The sequence below is a fragment of the Tribolium castaneum genome, chromosome 9 (assembly GCF_031307605.1).
Source record: "Tribolium castaneum strain GA2 chromosome 9, icTriCast1.1, whole genome shotgun sequence".
Classification (NCBI taxonomy): domain Eukaryota; kingdom Metazoa; phylum Arthropoda; class Insecta; order Coleoptera; family Tenebrionidae; genus Tribolium; species Tribolium castaneum.
In genome coordinates, this window is record NC_087402.1 from 12,904,552 (window position 1) to 12,923,254 (window position 18,703).

At 26.3% G+C, this 18,703-nt stretch overlaps 1 protein-coding gene across 2 annotated transcripts; it reads left to right on the top strand.

Moving 5' to 3' along the window:
• Positions 1 to 2,853: 2,853 nt before the first annotated feature.
• On the top strand, positions 2,854 to 4,200 carry LOC135267097 (uncharacterized). 2 transcript variants are annotated; one of them, XM_064358817.1, is made up of 3 exons: positions 2,854 to 3,404; positions 3,464 to 3,780; positions 3,829 to 4,200. In XM_064358817.1, exons 1-3 carry the CDS (start codon positions 2,985 to 2,987, stop codon positions 4,139 to 4,141), a joined length of 1,050 nt encoding a protein of 349 aa, XP_064214887.1. In that variant the 5' UTR covers positions 2,854 to 2,984; the 3' UTR covers positions 4,142 to 4,200. The 2 variants fall into 2 exon arrangements, with proteins under 2 accessions (XP_064214887.1, XP_064214886.1); XM_064358816.1 differs by having other exon boundaries at positions 2,862 to 3,404; positions 3,464 to 4,199.
• Positions 4,201 to 18,703: the final 14,503 nt, after the last annotated feature.

Sequence of the window (18,703 nt, forward strand, 5' to 3'; positions counted from 1 at the left end):
TTTCTTGCTTATATCTCGAAAACAGTTACTCCTATCAATTTTTATCTTTTTAATAAAATTAAAGCTGATAAAATTTTCTACAAAATAGTTATTTGCATTTTTCATGTAGGACTAACCATAAGCGAGATGTAAGTTTGAAAATAATCAATATTTAAAAAAAAAGTGCTTTAACAGAAAATGTCTTGTGATTTAAAATACACTTAATTTATTGGGTCCAATACTTTATTAGAAGAAAAAGGAGGTGACTTAAAAGTCACTGAAGTCTTCAGAGTCGTTTTTAAATGCTGCATTTTCGGCTTCGTCTCAAACATTGAAAACTGAATTACATTTTTGTTCAGTAACTGTTACAGTTTTCATTTTGGTTTTTTGCTTATATCTCAAAAACAGTTACTCCTATAAATTTTTATCTTTCCTTCAAAATTAAAGCTGATAAAACTTCCTACAAAATAGTTTTTAGGATTTTTTTTGTAGAACCAACTATAAGCGAGTTATAGAGTTGGATATAAATAATCTTTAACAAAAAATTGCTTTAAAATAAAATGTTTGAAAAACCGAAATTAAACTAAATTAAATGAGTCTAACACTTTGGTATAGGAAAAAGGAGAAGACATAAAAGTCACCAAAGTTTTCAGAGTCGTTTTTAGTCGTCATATTAATAACAATAACATTAATAATAATAATACTAATAGTACTAAATTTGCTTATATGCAAGCGTTTTATTAAGGTAACAGTTTTTTGGTTTCTTGCTTATATCTCGAAAACAGTTAATCCTATCAATTTTTATCTTTTTACTAAAATTAAAGCTGATAAAATTTCCTACAAAATAGTTATTTGCATTTCTTTTGTAAGACCAACCATAAGCGAGTTATAGAGTTGGATATAAATAATCTTTAACAAAAATTTGCTTTAAAATAAAATGTTTGAAAAACCGAAATTAAATTAAATTAATTGAGTCTAACACTTTAGTAGAGGAAAAAGGAGGAGACGTAAAAGTCACCAAAGTCTTCAGAGTCGTTTTTAATCGTCATATTAATAACAATAACATTAATAATAATAATACTAATAGTACTAAATATGCTAATATGCAAACGCTTAATTAAGGTAACAGTTTTTTGGTTTCTTGCTTATATCTCGAAAACAACTACTCCTATCAATTTTTATCTTTTTACTAAAATTTAAGCTGATAAAATTTCCTACAAAATGTTTATTTGCATTTTTCATGTAGGACTAACCATAAGCGAGATATAAGTTTGAAAATAATTAATATTTAAAAAAAAGTGCTTTCACAGAAAATGTCTTGTGATTTAAAATACACTTAATTTAATGGGTCCAATACTTTATTAGAAGAAAAAGGAGGTGACATAAAAGTCACTGAAGTCTTCAGAGTCGTTTTTAAATGCTGCATTTTCGTCTTCGTCTCAAACATTGAAAACTGAATTACATTTTTGTTCAGTAACAGTTACAGTTTTCTTATTGGTTTTTTGCTTATATCTCGAAAACAGTTACTCGTATCAAATTTTATCTTTCTTCCAAAATTAAAGCTGATAAAATTTCCAACAAAATAGTTATTTACATTTTTCTTGTAGGACCAAGCATAAACGAGTTATAGAGTTGGATATAAATAATATTTAACAAAAATTTGCTTTAAAATAAAATGCTTGAAAAACCGGAATTAAACTAAATTAATTGTGTCTAACACTTTAGTAGAGGAAAAAGGAGAAGACATAAAAGTCACTAAATGTTTCAGAGTCGTCTTTAGTCGTCAAATTAATAACAATAACATTAATAATAATAATACTAATAGTACTAAATTTGCTTATATGCAAACGCTTAATTAAGGTAACAGTTTTTTGGTTTCTTGCTTATTTCTCGAAAACAGTTACTCCTATCAATTTTTATCTTTTTTTCAAAATTAAAGCTGATAAAATTTCCTACAAAATAGTTATTTGCATTTTTTTGTAGGACCAACCATAAGCAAGTTATAGAGTTGGATATAAATAATCTTTAACAAAAATTAGCTTTAAAATAAAATGTTTGAAAAACCGATATTAAACTAAATTAATTGGGTCTAACACTTTAGTAGAGGAAAAAGGAGAAGACATAAAAGTCACCAAAATCTTCAGAGTTGTTTTTAGTACTAAATTTGCTTATATGCAAGCGCTTAATTAAGGTAACAGTTTTTTGGTTTCTTGCTTATATCTCGAAAACAGTTACTCCTATCAATTTTTATCTTTTTACTAAAATTTAAGCTGATAAAATTTCCTACAAAATGGTTATTTGCATTTTTCATGTAGGACTAACCATAAGCGAGATATAAGTTTGAAAGTAATTAATATTTAAAAAAAAGTGCTTTCACAGAAAATGTTTTGTGATTTAAAATACACTTAATTTAATGGGTCCAATACTTTATTAGAAGAAAAAGGAGGTGACATAAAAGTCACTGAAGTCTTCAGAGTCGTTTTTAAATGCTGCATTTTCGTCTTCGTCTCAAACATTGAAAACTGAATTACATTTTTGTTCAGTAACAGTTACAGTTTTCTTATTGGTTTTTTGCTTATATCTCGAAAACAGTTACTCTTATCAAATTTTATCTTTCTTCCAAAATTAAAGCTGATAAAATTTCCAACAAAATAGTTATTTACATTTTTCTTGTAGGACCAAGCATAAACGAGTTATAGAGTTGGATATAATAGCTATTTATGTAATAAGTACATAATGCAGGTCTTTATTGGACGAGCCCTAAGTTTATGGACGAGCGAGCTTGCGAGCGAGTCTCATAAATAGGACAAGTCCAAAAAGCCTAATTATGTTCGAATTGCATACAAAGCTTTATGTTCGACTGCCGAAATTGTTTTATTAATGAATTCAATAAACTTCAATAAATTAATAAATTTTAATGAAACGCACCAAGTGTGCTTTTTCGGTTGTTTGGTTACGGAATTGTTTATTATTTTTGTGATGTGAAAATTGAGTTTGAAAGCAAAATGCAAACGTGCAGTTCAAATAAAGAAGAAACTTGCAGCGAAATATCAAATATTGCTGCTGATGCGAAAGATTCTCTGTTACCATCAAAATCCAAGCATTTGTACGAAGAAACATATAATGCGTATCGGAAATGGCGTTCTAATAAGAAAATTGATACAACTTGCGAAGATACCATTCTAGCGTACTTCAGCAGCCAGCTGTCCCGGTATAAAAGTTCATCATTATGGAGCAAATATTCTATGCTAAGATCAACCATCAATCTACGAGAGGGAATTGACATTAGTAAATTTCCAAGCGTCATACCTTATTTGAAACGAAAAGGTGAAGGACACAAACCACAAAAATCTCTTATATTGAGTAAAGACCATATAGACGAATTTTTGAGAAAAGCTGACACCAAGAAACATTTATTTAATAAGGTAAGACGTTTTTAAGGTTTTGTTTCGAGTATTTATTTTAAAAACATAATTTCTCGTAGGTTGTTCTCATATTTGGAGTAGCCGGTGCATGTAGACGTCAAGAGCTAGTGACATTAACGACAACATGTGTTCAAGACTGCAAAACCCATTTTTTAATTAAGCTGGAAGACACCAAAACCAAAGTGGATCGATGTTTTATAATAACAGCAGGTAAACTCGAAAATGTTAATCTACTTGAACTTGTCAGAAGATATATGGAAATTCGACCCACCAAGACACCGCACAACAGATTTTTTATCAACTACACCAAGGAAAAATGTACCATTCAACCAGCTGGAATCCACAAAATTGGGGGTGTGCCTGCTATAGTGGCCAAGTATTTGGGTCTTGAAAATGCTTCTTCATATACAGGTCACTGCTTCAGACGTAGCTCAGCTTCTCTTCTGGCAAATGCAGGGGCCACTATGGAAAGGATAAAAAGACACGGAGGTTGGCGTTCAACTACAGTGGCAGAAGGTTATATCGAAGAATGTGAAAATACTAAAATTAAGGTTGCAAACTTGATCTTGGGTGAAGAACCATTGGCCTGCAATAGCATCTCTTCGGAAAATCACGAAAAATTTACAAGTTTGCGTGGAACCGAGAGTGAAGCAAAAAACAACGAAGTTGTAGGAATGAATATTTGTGGCAACAATAATAGTGTTATAAATGTAAATTATTATTACAACAAGCAATAGTATGATTATATGGTTACAATGTTACAAAGTTGATATGTATGTATTATTATAACTTCAAATAAATTTTGACATTTCTGAAAATAAAACTACTTTATTTTACTAGTACCATAAAGAAGTACTTTATGGCCGCATAATTATATTATAAACATTACTTTATAACTCAGTCGTACATAAATAATATTTAACAAAAATTTGCTTTAAAATAAAATGCTTGAAAAACCGGAATTAAACTAAATTAATTGTGTCTAACACTTTAGTAGAGAAAAAAGGAGAAGACATAAAAGTCACTAAATGTTTCAGAGTCGTCTTTAGTCGTCATATTAATAACAATAACATTAATAATAATTATACTAATAGTACTAAATTTGCTTATATGCAAACGCTTAATTAAGGTAACAGTTTTTTGGTTTCTTGCTTATATCTCGAAAACTGTTACTCCTATCAATTTTTATCTTTCTTCCAAAATTAAAGCTGATAAAATTTCCAACAAAATAGTTATTTACATTTTTCTTGTAGGACCAAGCATAAACGAGTTATAGAGTTGGATATAAATAATATTTAACAAAAATTTGCTTTAAAATAAAATGTTTGAAAAACTGAAATTAAACTAATTTAATTGTGTCTAACACTTTAGTAGAGGAAAAAGAAAAAAAAATAAAAGTCACTAAAGGTTTCAGAGTCGTCTTTAGTCGTCATATTTATAACAATAACATTAATAATAATAATACTAATAGTACTAAATTTGCTTATATGCGTACGCTTAATTAAGGTAACAGTTTTTTGGTTTCTTGCTTATATCTCGAAAACAGTTACTCCTATCAATTTTTATCTTTTTACTAAAATTAAAGTTGATAAAATTTCCTACAGAACAGTTATTTGCATTTCTTTTGTAAGACCAACCATAAGCGAGTTATAGAGTTGAATATAAATAATCTTTAACAAAAATTTGCTTTAAAATAAAATGTTTGAAAAACCGATATTAAACTAAATTAATTGGGTCTAACACTTTAGTAGAGAAAATAGGAGAAGACATAAAAGTCACCAAAGTCTTCAGAGTCGTTTTTAGTACTAAATTTGCTTATATGCAAGCGCTTAATTAAGGTAACAGTTTTTTGGTTTCTTGCTTACATCTCGAAAACAGTTACTCCTATCAATTTTTATCTTTATACTAAAATTAAAGCTGATAAAATTTCCTACAAAATAGTAATTTGCATTTTTCATGTAGGACTAACCATAAGCGAGATATAAGTTTGAAAATAACTAATAATTAAAAAAAAGTGCTGTAACAGAAAGTGTCTTGTGATTTAAAATACACTTAATTTATTGGGTCCAATACTTTATTAGAAGAAAAAGGAGGTGACATAAAAGTCACTGAAGTTTTCAGAGTCGATTTTAAATGCTGCATTTTCGTCTTCGTCTCAAACATTGAAAACTGAATTACATTTTTGTTCAGTAACAGTTACAGTTTTCTTATTGGTTTTTTGCTTATATCTTGAAAACTGTTACTCCTATCAATTTTTATATTTCTTTCAAGATCAAAGCTGATAAAATTTCCTACAAAATAATTATTTACATTTTTCTTGTAGGACCAACCATAAGCGAGTTATAGAGTTGGATATAAATAATCTTTAACAAAAATTTGCTTTAAAATCAAATGTTTGAAAAACCGAAATTAAACTAAATTAATTAAGACTAACACTTTAGTGGAGAAAAAAGGAGAAGACATAAAAGTCACCAAAGTCTTGAGAGTCGTTTTTAGTCGTCGTATTAATAACAATAACATTAATAATAATAATACTAATAATACTAAATTTGCTTATATGCAATCGCTTAATTAAGGAAACAGTTTCTTGCTTATATCTCGAAAACAGTTACTCCTATCAATTTTTAACTTTTTACTAAAATTAAAGCTGATAAAATTTCCTACAAAATAGTTAATTGCATTTTTCATGTAGGACTAACCATAAGCGAGATATAAGTTTGAAACTAATTAATATTTAAAAAAAAAGTGCTTTAACAAAATATGTTTTGTGATTTAAAATACACTTAATTTATTAGGTCCAATTTTTTATTAGAAAAAAAAGGAGGTGACATATAAGTCACTGAAGTCTTCAGAGTCGATTTTAAATGCTGCATTTTCGTCATCGTCTCAAACATTGAAAACTGAATTACATTTTTGTTCAGTAACAGTTACAGTTTTCTTATTGGTTTTTTGCTTATATCTCGAAAACAGTTACTCCTATCAATTTTTATTTTTCTTTCAAAATTAAAGCTGATTAAATTTCCTACAAAATAGTTATTTGCATTTTTCTTGTAGGACCTACCATAAGCGAGTTATTGAGTTGGATATAAATAATATTTAACAAAAACTTGCTTTAAAATAAAATGTTTGAAAAACTAAAATTAAACTAAATAAATTGTGTCTAACACTTTAGTGGAGGAAAAAGGAAGAAGACATAAAAGTCACCAAAGTCTTGAGAGTCGTTTTTAGATGTCATAATAATAACAATAACATTAATAATAATAATACTAATAGTACTAAATTTGCTTATATGCAAGCGCTTAATTAAGGTAACAGTTTCTTGCTTGTATCTCGAAAACAGTTACTCCTATCAATTTTTAACTTTTTACTAAAATTAAAGCTGATAAAATTTCCTACAAAATAGTTATTTGCATTTTTCATGTAGGACTAACCATAAGCGAGATATAAGTTTGAAAATAATTAATATTTAAAAAAAAAGTGCTTTAACAGAAAATGTTTTGTGATTTAAAATACACTTAATTTATTAGGTCCAATACTTTATTAGAAGAAAAAGGAGGTGACATATAAGTCACTGAAGTTTTCAGAGTCGATTTTAAATGCTGCATTTTCGTCTTCGTCTCAAACATTGAAAACTGAATTACATTTTTGTTCAGTAACAGTTACAGTTTTCTTATTGGTTTTTTGCTTATATCTCGAAAACAGTTACTCCTATAAATTTTTATCTTTATTTCAAAATTAAAGCTGATAAAATTTCCTACAAAATCGTTATTTGCATTTTTCTTGTAGGACCAACCATAAGCGAGTTATAGAGTTGGATATAAATATTCTTTAACAAAAACTTGCTTTAAATTAAAATGTTTGAAAAACCGATATTAAACTATATTAATTGGGTCTAACACTTTAGTAGAGGAAAAAGGAGAAGACATAAAAGTCACCAAAATCTTCAGAGTTGTTTTTAGTACTAAATTTGCTTATATGCAAGCGCTTAATTAAGGTAACAGTTTTTTGGTTTCTTGCTTATATCTCGAAAACTGTTACTCTTATCAATTTTTATCTTTCTTTCAAAATTAAAGCTGATAAAATTTCCTACAAAATCGTTATTTGCATTTTTCTTTTAGGACCAACCATAAGCGAGTTATAGAGTTGGATATAAATAATATTTAACAAAAATTTGCTTTAAAATAAAATGTTTGAAAAACTGAAATTAAACTAATTTAATTGTGTCTAACACTTTAGTAGAGGAAAAGGAAAAAGACATAAAAGTCACTAAAGGTTCCAGAGTCGTCTTTAGTCGTCATATTAATAACAATAACATTAATGATAATAATACTAATAGTACTAAATTTGCTTATATGCAAACGCTTAATTAAGGTAACAGTGTTTTGGTTTCTTGCTTATATCTCGAAAACAGTTACTCCTATCAATTTTTATCTTTTTACTAAAATTAAAGCTGATAAAATTTCCTACAAAATAGTTATTTGCATTTCTTTTGTAAGACCAACCATAAGCGAGTTATAGAGTTTGAAATAAATATTCTTCAACAAAAATTTGCTTTAAAATAAAATGTTTGAAAAACCGAAATTAAACTAAAGTAATTGAGTCTAACACTTTAGTATAGGAAAAAGGAGAAGACATACAAGTCACCAAAGTCTTCAGAGTCGTTTTTAGTCGTCATTTTAATACCAATAACATTAATAATAATAATACTAATAGTACTAAATTTGCTTATATGCAAGCGCTTTATTAAGGTAACAGTTTTTTGGTTTCTTGCTTATATCTCGAAAACAGTTACTCCTATCAATTTTTATCTTTTTACTAAAATTAAAGCTGATAAAATTTCCTACAAAATAGTTATTTGCATTTTTCTTGTAGGACCAAGCATAAGCGAGTTATAGAGATGGATATAAATAATATTTAACAAAAATTTGCTTTAAAATAAAATGTTTGAAATACTGAAATTAAGCTAAATTAATTGTGTCTAACACTTTAGTAGAGGAAAAAGAAGAAGACATAAAAGTCACTAAAGGTTTCAGAGTCGTCGTTAATCGTCATATTAATAACAATAACATTAATAATAATAATACTAATAGTACTAAATTTGCTTATATGCAAACGCTTAATTAAGTTAACAGTTTTTTGGTTTCTTGCTTATATCTCGAAAACAGTTACTCCTATCAATTTTTATCTTTTCACTAAAATTAAAGCTGATAAAATTTCCTACAAAATAGTTATTTGCATTTTTCATGTAGGACTAACCATAAGCTAGATGTAAGTTTGAAAATAATTAATATTTAAAAAAAAAGTGCTTTAACAGAAAATGTCTTGTGATTTAAAATACACTTAATTTAATGGGTCCAATACTTTATTTGAAGAAAAAGGAGGTGACATAAAAGTCACTGAAGTCTTCAGAGTCGTTTTTAAATGCTGCATTTTCGTCTTAGTCTCAAATATTGAAAACTGAATTACATTTTTGTTCAGTAACAGTTACAGTTTTCTTATTGGTTTTTTGCTTATATCTCGAAAACAGTTACTCCTATCAATTATTACCTCTTTTTCAAAATTAAAGCCGATAAAATTTCCTACAAAATAGTCAATTGCATTTTTTTTGTAAGACTAACCATAAGCGAGTTATAGAGTTGGATATAAATAATCTTTAACAAAAATTTGCTTTAAAATAAAATGTTTGAAAATCCGAAATTAAACTAAATTAATTAAGACTAACACATTAGTAGAGGAAAAAGGAAAAGACATAAAAGTCACCAAAGTCTTGAGAGTCGTTTTTAGTCGTCATATTAATAACAATAACATTAATAATAATAATACTAATATTACTAAATTTGCTTATATGCAAGCGCTTAATTAAGGCAACAGTTTCTTGCTTATATCTCGAAAACAGTTACTCCTATCAATTTTTATCTTTTACAAAAATTAAAGCTGATAAAATTTCCTACAAAATAGTTATTTGCATTTTTTATGTAGGACTAACCATAAGCGAGATATAAGTTTGAAAATAATTAATATTTAAAAAAAAAGTGCTTTGACAGAAAATGTCTTGTGATTTATAATACACTTAATTTATTGGGTCCAATACTTTATTAGAAGAAAAAGAAGGTGACATAAAAGTCACTGAAGTTTTAAGAGTCGTTTTTAAATGCTGCATTTTCGTCTTCGTCTCAAACATTGAAAACTGAATTACATTTTTGTTCAGTAACTGTAACAGTTTTCACTTTGGTTTTTTGCTTATATCTCGAAAACACCAAAATAGTTATTTACATTTTTCTTGTAGGACCAAGCATAAGCATGTTATAGAGTTGGATATAAATAATATTAAACAAAACTTTGCTTTAAAATAAAATGTTAGAAAAACCGAAATTAAACTAAATTAATTGTGTCTAACACTTTAGTAGAGGAAAAAGGAGAAGACATAAAAGTCACTAAAGGTTTCAGAGTCGTCTTTAGTCGTCATATTAATAACAATAACATTAATAGTAATAATACTAATAGTACTAAATTTGCTTATATGCAAACGCTTAATTAAGTTAACAGTTTTTTGGTTTCTTGCTTATATCTCGAAAACAGTTACTCCTATCAATTTTTATCTTTTTACTAAAATTGAAGCTGATAAAATTTCCTACAAAATAGTTATTTGCATTTTTCATGTAGGACTAACCATAAGCGAGATATAAGTTTGAAAATATTTAATATTTAAAAAAAAAGTGTTTTAACAGAAAATGTCTTGGGATTTAAAATACACTTAATTTATTGGGTCCAATACTTTATTAGAAGAAAAAGGAGGTGACATAAAAGTCACTGAAGTCTTCAGAGTCGATTTTAAATGCTGCATTTTCGTCTTCGTCTCAAACATTGAAAACTGAATTACATTTTTGTTTAGTAACAGTTACAGTTTTCTTATTGGTTTTTTGCTTATATCTCGAAAACTGTTACTCCTATCAATTTTTATCATTCTTTCAAAATTAGAACTGATAAAATTTCCTACAAAATCGTTATTTGCATTTTTCTTGTAGGACCAACCATAAGCGAGTTATAGAGTTGGATATAAATAATATTTAACAAAAGTTTGCTTTAAAATAAAATGTTTGAAAAACTGAAATTAAACTAATTTAATTGTGTCTAACACTTTAGTAGAGGAAAAAGAAAAAGAAATAAAAGTTACTAAAAGTTTCAGAGTCGTCTTTAGTCGTCATATTAATAACAATAACATTAATAATAATAATACTAATAGTACTAAATTTGCTTATATGCAATCGCTTAATTAAGTTAACAGTTTTTTGGTTTCTTGCTTATATCTCGAAAACAGTTACTCCAATCAATTTTTATCTTTTTACTAAAATTGAAGCTGATAAAATTTCCTACAAAATAGTTATTTACATTTTTCATGTAGGACTAACCATAAGCGAGATGTAAGTTTGAAAATAATCAAAATTAAAAAAAAAAGTGCTTAAACAGAAAATGTCTTGTGATTTAAAATACACTTAATTTATTGGGTCCAATACTTTATTAGAAGGAAAAGGAGGTGACTTAAAAGTCACTGAAGTCTTTAGAGTCGTTTTTAAATGCTGCATTTTCGTCTTCGTCTCAAACATTGAAAACTGAATTACATTTTTGTTCAGTAACTGTTACAGTTTTCACTTTGGTTTTTTGCTTATATCTCGAAAACACCAAAATAGTTATTTACATTTTTCTTGTAGGACCAAGCATAAGCAAGTTATAGAGTTGGATATAAATAATATTAAACAAAAATTTGCTTTAAAATAAAATGTTTGAAAAACCGAAATTAATCTAAATTAATTGTGTCTAACACTTTAGTAGAGAAAAAAGAAGACATAAAAGTCACTAAAGGTTTCAGGTTCGTCTTTAGTCGTCATATTAATAACAATAACATTAATAGTAATAATACTAATAGTACTAAATTTGCTTATATGCAAGCGCTAAATTAAGGTAACAGTTTTTTGGTTTCTTGCTTATATCTCGAAAACAGTTACTCCTATCAATTTTTATCTTTTTACTAAAATTGAAGCTGATAAAATTTCCTACAAAATAGTTATTTGCATTTTTCATGTAGGACTAACCATAAGCGAGATGTAAGTTTGAAAATAATCAAAATTAAAAAAAAAAGTGCTTAAACAGAAAATGTCTTGTGATTTAAAATACACTTAATTTATTGGGTCCAATACTTTATTAGAAGAAAAAGGAGGTGACTTAAAAGTCACTGAAGTCTTTAGAGTCGTTTTTAAATGCTGCATTTTCGTCTTCGTCTCAAACATTGAAAACTGAATTACATTTTTGTTCAGTAACTGTTACAGTTTTCACTTTGGTTTTTTGCTTATATCTCGAAAACAGTTACTCCTATAAATTTTTATCTTTTCTTCAAATTTAAAGCTGATAAAATTTCCTACAAAATAGTTTTTAGCATTTTTTTTGTAGGACCAACCATAAGCGAGTTATAGAGTTGGATATAAATAATCTTTAACAAAAATTTGCTTTAAAATAAAATGTTTGAAAAACCGAAATTAAACTAAATTAATTGGGTCTAACACTTTAGTAGAGGAAAAAGGAGGAGACGTAAAAGTCACCAAAGTCTTCAGAGTCGTTTTTAATCGTCATATTAATAGCAATAACATTAATAATAATAATAATAGTACTAAATTTGCTTATATGCAAACGCTTAATTAAGGTAACAGTTTTTTGGTTTCTTTCTTATATCTCGAAAACAGTTACTCCTATCAATTTTTATCTTTTTACTAAAATTTAAGGTGATAAAATTTCCTACAAAATGTTTATTTGCATTTTTCATGTAGGACTAACCATAAGCGAGACATTAGTTTGAAAATAATTAATATTTAAAAAAAAAGTGCTTTAACAGAAAATGTCTTGTGATTTAAAATACACTTAATTTATTGGGTCCAATACTTTATTAGAAGAAAAAGGAGGTGACATAAAAGTCACTGAAGTCTTTAGAGTAGTTTTTAAATGCTGCATTTTCGTGTTCGCCTCAAACATTGAAAACTGAATTACATTTTTGTTCAGTAACTGTTACAGTTTTCTTATTGGTTTTTTGCTTATATCTCGAAAACAGTTACTCCTATCAATTTTTATCTTTTTACTAAAATTTAAGGTGATAAAATTTCCTACAAAATGTTTATTTGCATTTTTCATGTAGGACTAACCATAAGCGAGATATAAGTTTGAAAATAATTAATATTTAAAAAAAAAGTGCTTTAACAGAAAATGTCTTGTGATTTAAAATACACTTAATTTATTGGGTCCAATACTTTATTAGAAGAAAAAGGAGGTGACATAAAAGTCACTGAAGTCTTCAGAGTCGTTTTTAAATGCTGCATTTTCGTCTTCGTCTCAAACATTGAAAACTGAATTACATTTTTGTTCAGTAACTGTAACAGTTTTCACTTTGGTTTTTTGCTTATATCTCGAAAACACCAAAATAGTTATTTACATTTTTCTTGTAGGACCAAGCATAAGCAAGTTATAGAGTTGGATATAAATAATATTAAACAAAAATTTGCTTTAAAATAAAATGTTTGAAAAACCGAAATTAAACTAAATTAATTGTGTCTAACACTTTAGTAGAGGAAAAAGGAGAAGACATAAAAGTCACTAAAGGTTTCAGGTTCGTCTTTAGTCGTCATATTAATAACAATAACATTAATAGTAATAATACTAATAGTACTAAATTTGCTTATATGCAAGTGCTAAATTAAGGTAACAGTTTTTTGGTTTCTTGCTTATATCTCGAAAACAGTTACTCCTATCAATTTTTTTCTTTATTTCAAAATTAAAGCTGATAAAATTTCCTACAAAATAGTTAATTGCATTTTTTTTGTAAGACCAACCATAAGCGAGTTATAGAGTTGGATATAAATAATCTTTAACAAAAATTTGCTTTAAAATAAAATGTTTGAAAAACCGAAATTCAACTAAATTAATTGTGTCTAACACTTTAGTAGAGGAAAAAGGAAGTTTTAGTAAAAAGATGAAAATTGATAGGAGTAACTGTTTTCGAGATATAAGCAAGAAACCAAAAAACTGTTACCTTAATTAAGCGCTTGCATATAAGCAAATTTAGTAATATTAGTATTATTAATATTAATGTTATTGTTATTAATATGACGACTAAATACGACTCTCAAGACTTTGGTGACTTTTATGTCTTCTCCTTTTTCCTCTACTAAAGTGATAGTCTTAATTTAGTTTAATTTCAAATTTTTCAAACATTTTATTTTAAAGCAAATTTTTGTTAAAGATTATTTATATACAACTCTATAACTCGCTTATGGTTGGTCCTACAAAAAAATGCAAATAACTATTTTGTTGGAAATTTTATCAGCTTTAATTTTGAAAAAAGGATAAAAATTGATAGGAGTAACTGTTTTCGAGATATAAGCAAGAAACCAAAAAACTGTTACCTTAATTAAGCCTTTGCATATAAGCAAATTTAGTAATATTAGTATTATTAATATTAATGTTATTGTTATTAATATGACGACTAAATACGACTCTCAAGACTTTGGTGACTTTTATGTCTTCTCCTTTTTCCTCTACTAAAGTGATAGTCTTAATTTAGTTTATTTCCGGCTTTTCAAGCATATTATTTTAAAGCAAATTTTTGTTAAAAATTATTTATATCCAACTCTATAACTCGTTTATGCTTGGTCCTACAAGAAAAATGTAAATAACTATTTTGTTGGAAATTTTATCAGCTTTAATTTTGAAAAAAAGATAAAATTTGATAGGAGTAACTGTTTTCGAGATATAAGCAAAAAACCAATAAGAAAACTGTAACTGTTACTGAACAAAAATGTAATTCAGTTTTCAATGTTTGAGACGAAGACAAAAATGCAGCATTTAAAAACGACTCTGAAGACTTCAGTGACTTTTATGTCACCTCCTTTTTCTTCTAATAAAGTATTGGACCCAATAAATTAAGTGTATTTTAAATCACAAGACATTTTCTGTTAAAACACTTTTTTTTAATTATTAATTATTTTCAAACTTATATCTCGCTTATGGTTAGTTCTACATGAAAAATGCAAATAACTATTTTGTAGGAAATTTTGTCACCTTTAATTTTGGTGGAAAAGTAAAAATTGATAGGAGTAACTGTTTTCGAGATATAAGTAAAAAACAAAAAAACTGTTACCTTAATTAAGCGCTTGCATATAAGCAAATTTTGTAATATTAGTATTATGATTATTAATGTTATTGTTATTAATATGACGACTAAAGACAACTCTAAGACTTTAGTGACTTTTATGTCTCCTCTTTTTTCCTCTACTAAAGTGTTAGACACAATTAATTTAGTTTAATTTCAGTTTTTCAAACATTTTATTTTAAAGCAAATTTTTGTTAAATATTAAAAACTGTAAAATGGCTTAGATTACCTAAAAACACAGATCACACATGATCTTTTGCATAGAAATGAGAAAACGCTCATGTAACACACAAAATAAGCTCCATTTTTCTTTATTAAAAGTATTATTATTATTATTACTTTTGTTACTATTACTATTATTATTATTATTATTATTATTATTATTATTATTGTTATTATTATTATTATTATTATTATTAACTTTTGTATAGTAAATGTTTTTATACCAGTTTTAAAATGAGTTATTAATTTTAGCCAATTTCTTGCCTAAAAACTATCAAATGGCTTAGATTGCCTAAAAACACAGATCACACATGATCTTTTGGCATAGAAATGAGAAAAGCTCATACAACACAAAATAAGCTTCATTTTTGCTTAGAAAACTAAGCTTACTTTTATTACTACTATTATTATTATTTTTATTATTATTATTATTACTACTATTATTTTTATTATTATTATTATTATTATTATTATCATTATTATTATTATTATTATTATTATTATTATTATTATTATTAATATTATTATTATTAAAAACCGATTATAACTTTTGTATAGTAAATGTTTTTATACCAGTTTTAAAAAGAGTTATTAATTTTACACAATTTCTTGCCTAAAAACACAGATCACAGATGATCTCTTGCATAGAAATGAGAAAACGCTCAGATAACACAAAATAAGCATCATTTTTGCTTAGAAAAACTATGCTTTAATTTAGAAAGAAATTCATTATTATAAGTATTATTATCATTATTATTATTATTATTGTTATTATTATTATTATTATTTCTTTTATTACTATTATTATTATTATTATTATTATTATTATTATTATTATTATTATTATTATTATTATTAACTTTTGTATAGTAAATGTTTTTATACCAGTTTTAAAATGAGTTATTAATTTTATTCAATTTCTTGCCTAAAAACACAGATCACAGATGATCTCTTGCATAGAAACGAGAAAACGCTCATATAACACACAAAATAAGCTTCATTTTTGCTTAGAAAACTAAGCTTACTTTTATTACTATTATTATTATTTTTATTATTATTATTATTATTATTATTACTATTATTATTATTATTATTATTATTATTATTATTATTATTATTATTATTATTATTATTATTACTATTATTATTATTATTATTATTATTATTATTATTATTATTATTATTATTATTATTATTATTAACTTTTGTATAGTAAATGTTTTTATACCAGTTTTAAAATGAGTTATTAATTTTATTCAATTTCTGGCCTAAAAACACAGATCACAGATGATCTCTTGCATAGAAATGAGAAAACGCTCATATAACACACAAATTAAGCATCATTTTTGCTTAGAAAACTAAGCTTACTTTTATTTCTATTATTATTTTTATTATTATTATTATTACTATTATTATTATTATTATTATTATTATTATTATTATTATTATTATTATTATTATTATTATTATTATTATTATTATTATTATTATTATTATTATTATTATTATTATTATTATTATTGTTATTATTATTATTATTATTAAAAACTTATATTAAACAGACAGAAAACGTCGTATTCTGACACAAAAAAACGAATTACGTTATAGACTTGACGAGAACGGCGTATCTCGGACTCTTATAGGACTCTTATAGGGTCAAAAAGTATCAGTTCAAACAAAAACGGCTTATTTTAGACGATCTTTTGCTTTGAACAAGAAAACTTACATCGAACAGACTAAAAACGTATTAATCTGGCATAAAAGAGCAATTTATGTATCACTTTGGATAAAGGCAGCTAATCCTATTCGTTTCATTGCTTAAAATAGACAAAATTGTTAATAAATCTAACAAAAACGCTGTATTCTAGCACAAAATACTAATTGCATTATAGTTTCGACGAGAATAGCTTATTTGGAATGATTCTATGCTTCCAAACGAGTAAATTTTTATTAAGCAGATGCCAAACATCATGTTTTGTCCTATAAAGACATTTTATATTGCAGTTTGTATTAAAACAAAATATTTTTGTTGATTCTTTGTTAGAAGCAGCAAGCCTAACATTAAAGAATCTGAAAACTTTGTATTCGGACACAAACCACCGAATTTTGTATCAGTTTAGACAAAAACGGTTGATTTTCGACAATATTTTGCTTTGAACAAGAAAACTTATATCAAACTGACTAAAAACGTCTTATTTTAGCACAAAACAAAAGATTTGCGTTATAGTCTTAACGAGAGCTGTTAATTTCAAACGGTTCTATGCTTTGAAACGAGTAAACTTTCACTGTACAGAGGAAAGACATCTTATTTCGCCTTTTAAAAACGATTCATGCCACAGTTTGGATAAAAACCAATTATTTTCGTTAATTCATTGTTACAAACATGAAACCTTACATCAAAGTAACTGAAAACCCCTTATTCAGGCACAGAAATTCGAATTACGTTTCAGTCTGGACAAAAACTGCTTACTTTAGACGATCCTTTGTTTTGAATACAAAAACTTACATTAAAAAGATTAAAAACGTCTTATTCTGGCTGAAAACTGCAAATTATATATTACTCTAGATAAAAGCAATTTATCCTGATTACTCCTTTACTTAGAATAGAGTAAACTTGTATAAAACTTAATGAAAACTTTAAATTTCGTCTCAAAGAAATAATTTACGTTATAGTTTTGACCAGCACTGTTTATTTCAAACGATTTTATGATTCGAAACTAATGAACTTTTATGGGGCAGATGCAAAACCACATATTACCATATAAAGCGTTGTTTTAAAGCAAATTATTACCTTTTGCATCAAGAAATTTCACGTCAAAGAAACTGAAAACATCGTATCCATGCACAAATATCGAATTACGTATCAGTTTAGGCAAATACAGCTTATTTTAAACGATTCCTTGCTATAAACAAGAAAAATTTTATCAAACATATTGAAAATGTCTTATTCTTGAAAATAAGAGCAAATTATTTATCAGTTTTAAAAAAAGCGGATTACTCTGTTTGATTCTATGCTTAGAGTAGAGTAAACTACTATAAAACGTAATGAAAACTCTATATTCAAGCTCAAAAGAACAAATTACGTTATAGTTTTGACAAAAGAAAATTATTTCGGACGACTACATATTTCGAAGTAAGCAAACTTTAATTGAACAAGTGCAAAAGCTAATACTTCGCTTTAAAATAACGATTTATGTGGTAATATGGTATTTTGCATCTGTCCTATAAAAGTTTACTCGTTTCGCTCCATTGAATCATTCGAAATAAATTATTTTGACACAACAACAACGAAAATAATTTTTTTGTTTAAACTGTAACATGTCGTTTTTATAAAACGAACTAAGACGTTTGGCATCTGTTTAGTGAAAGTTTTCTCGTTTGGGGGCATAAAATCGTTTGAAATTAACAGTTCTGGTCAAAACTATAACGTAAATTATTTCTTTGAGACGAAATTTAAATTTTTTATTAAGTTTTATACAAGTTTGCTCTATTCTAAGCAAAGGAGTAATCAGGATAAACTGTTTTTATCAAAAGTAATACATAATTTGCAGTTTTGAGCCAGAATAAGACGTTTTTAATCATTTTAATGTAAGTTTTCGTGTTCAAAAGAAAGAATCGTCTAAAATAAGCAATTTGTGTCCAGACTCAAACGTAAGTTGATTTTCTGGGCCTAAATAAGGGGTTTTCAGTTTCTTTGATGTAAGGTTTCTTGTTTGTAACAATGAATTAACAAAAATAATTTGTTTTTATCCAAACTGTGGCATGAATCAGCTTTAAGACTATAACGCAAATCTTTTGTTTTCTTGTACAAAGTTTTCAGATTCTTTAATGTTAGGTTTGCTGCTTCTAACAAAGAATCAACGAAAATAATTTGTTTTAATACAAA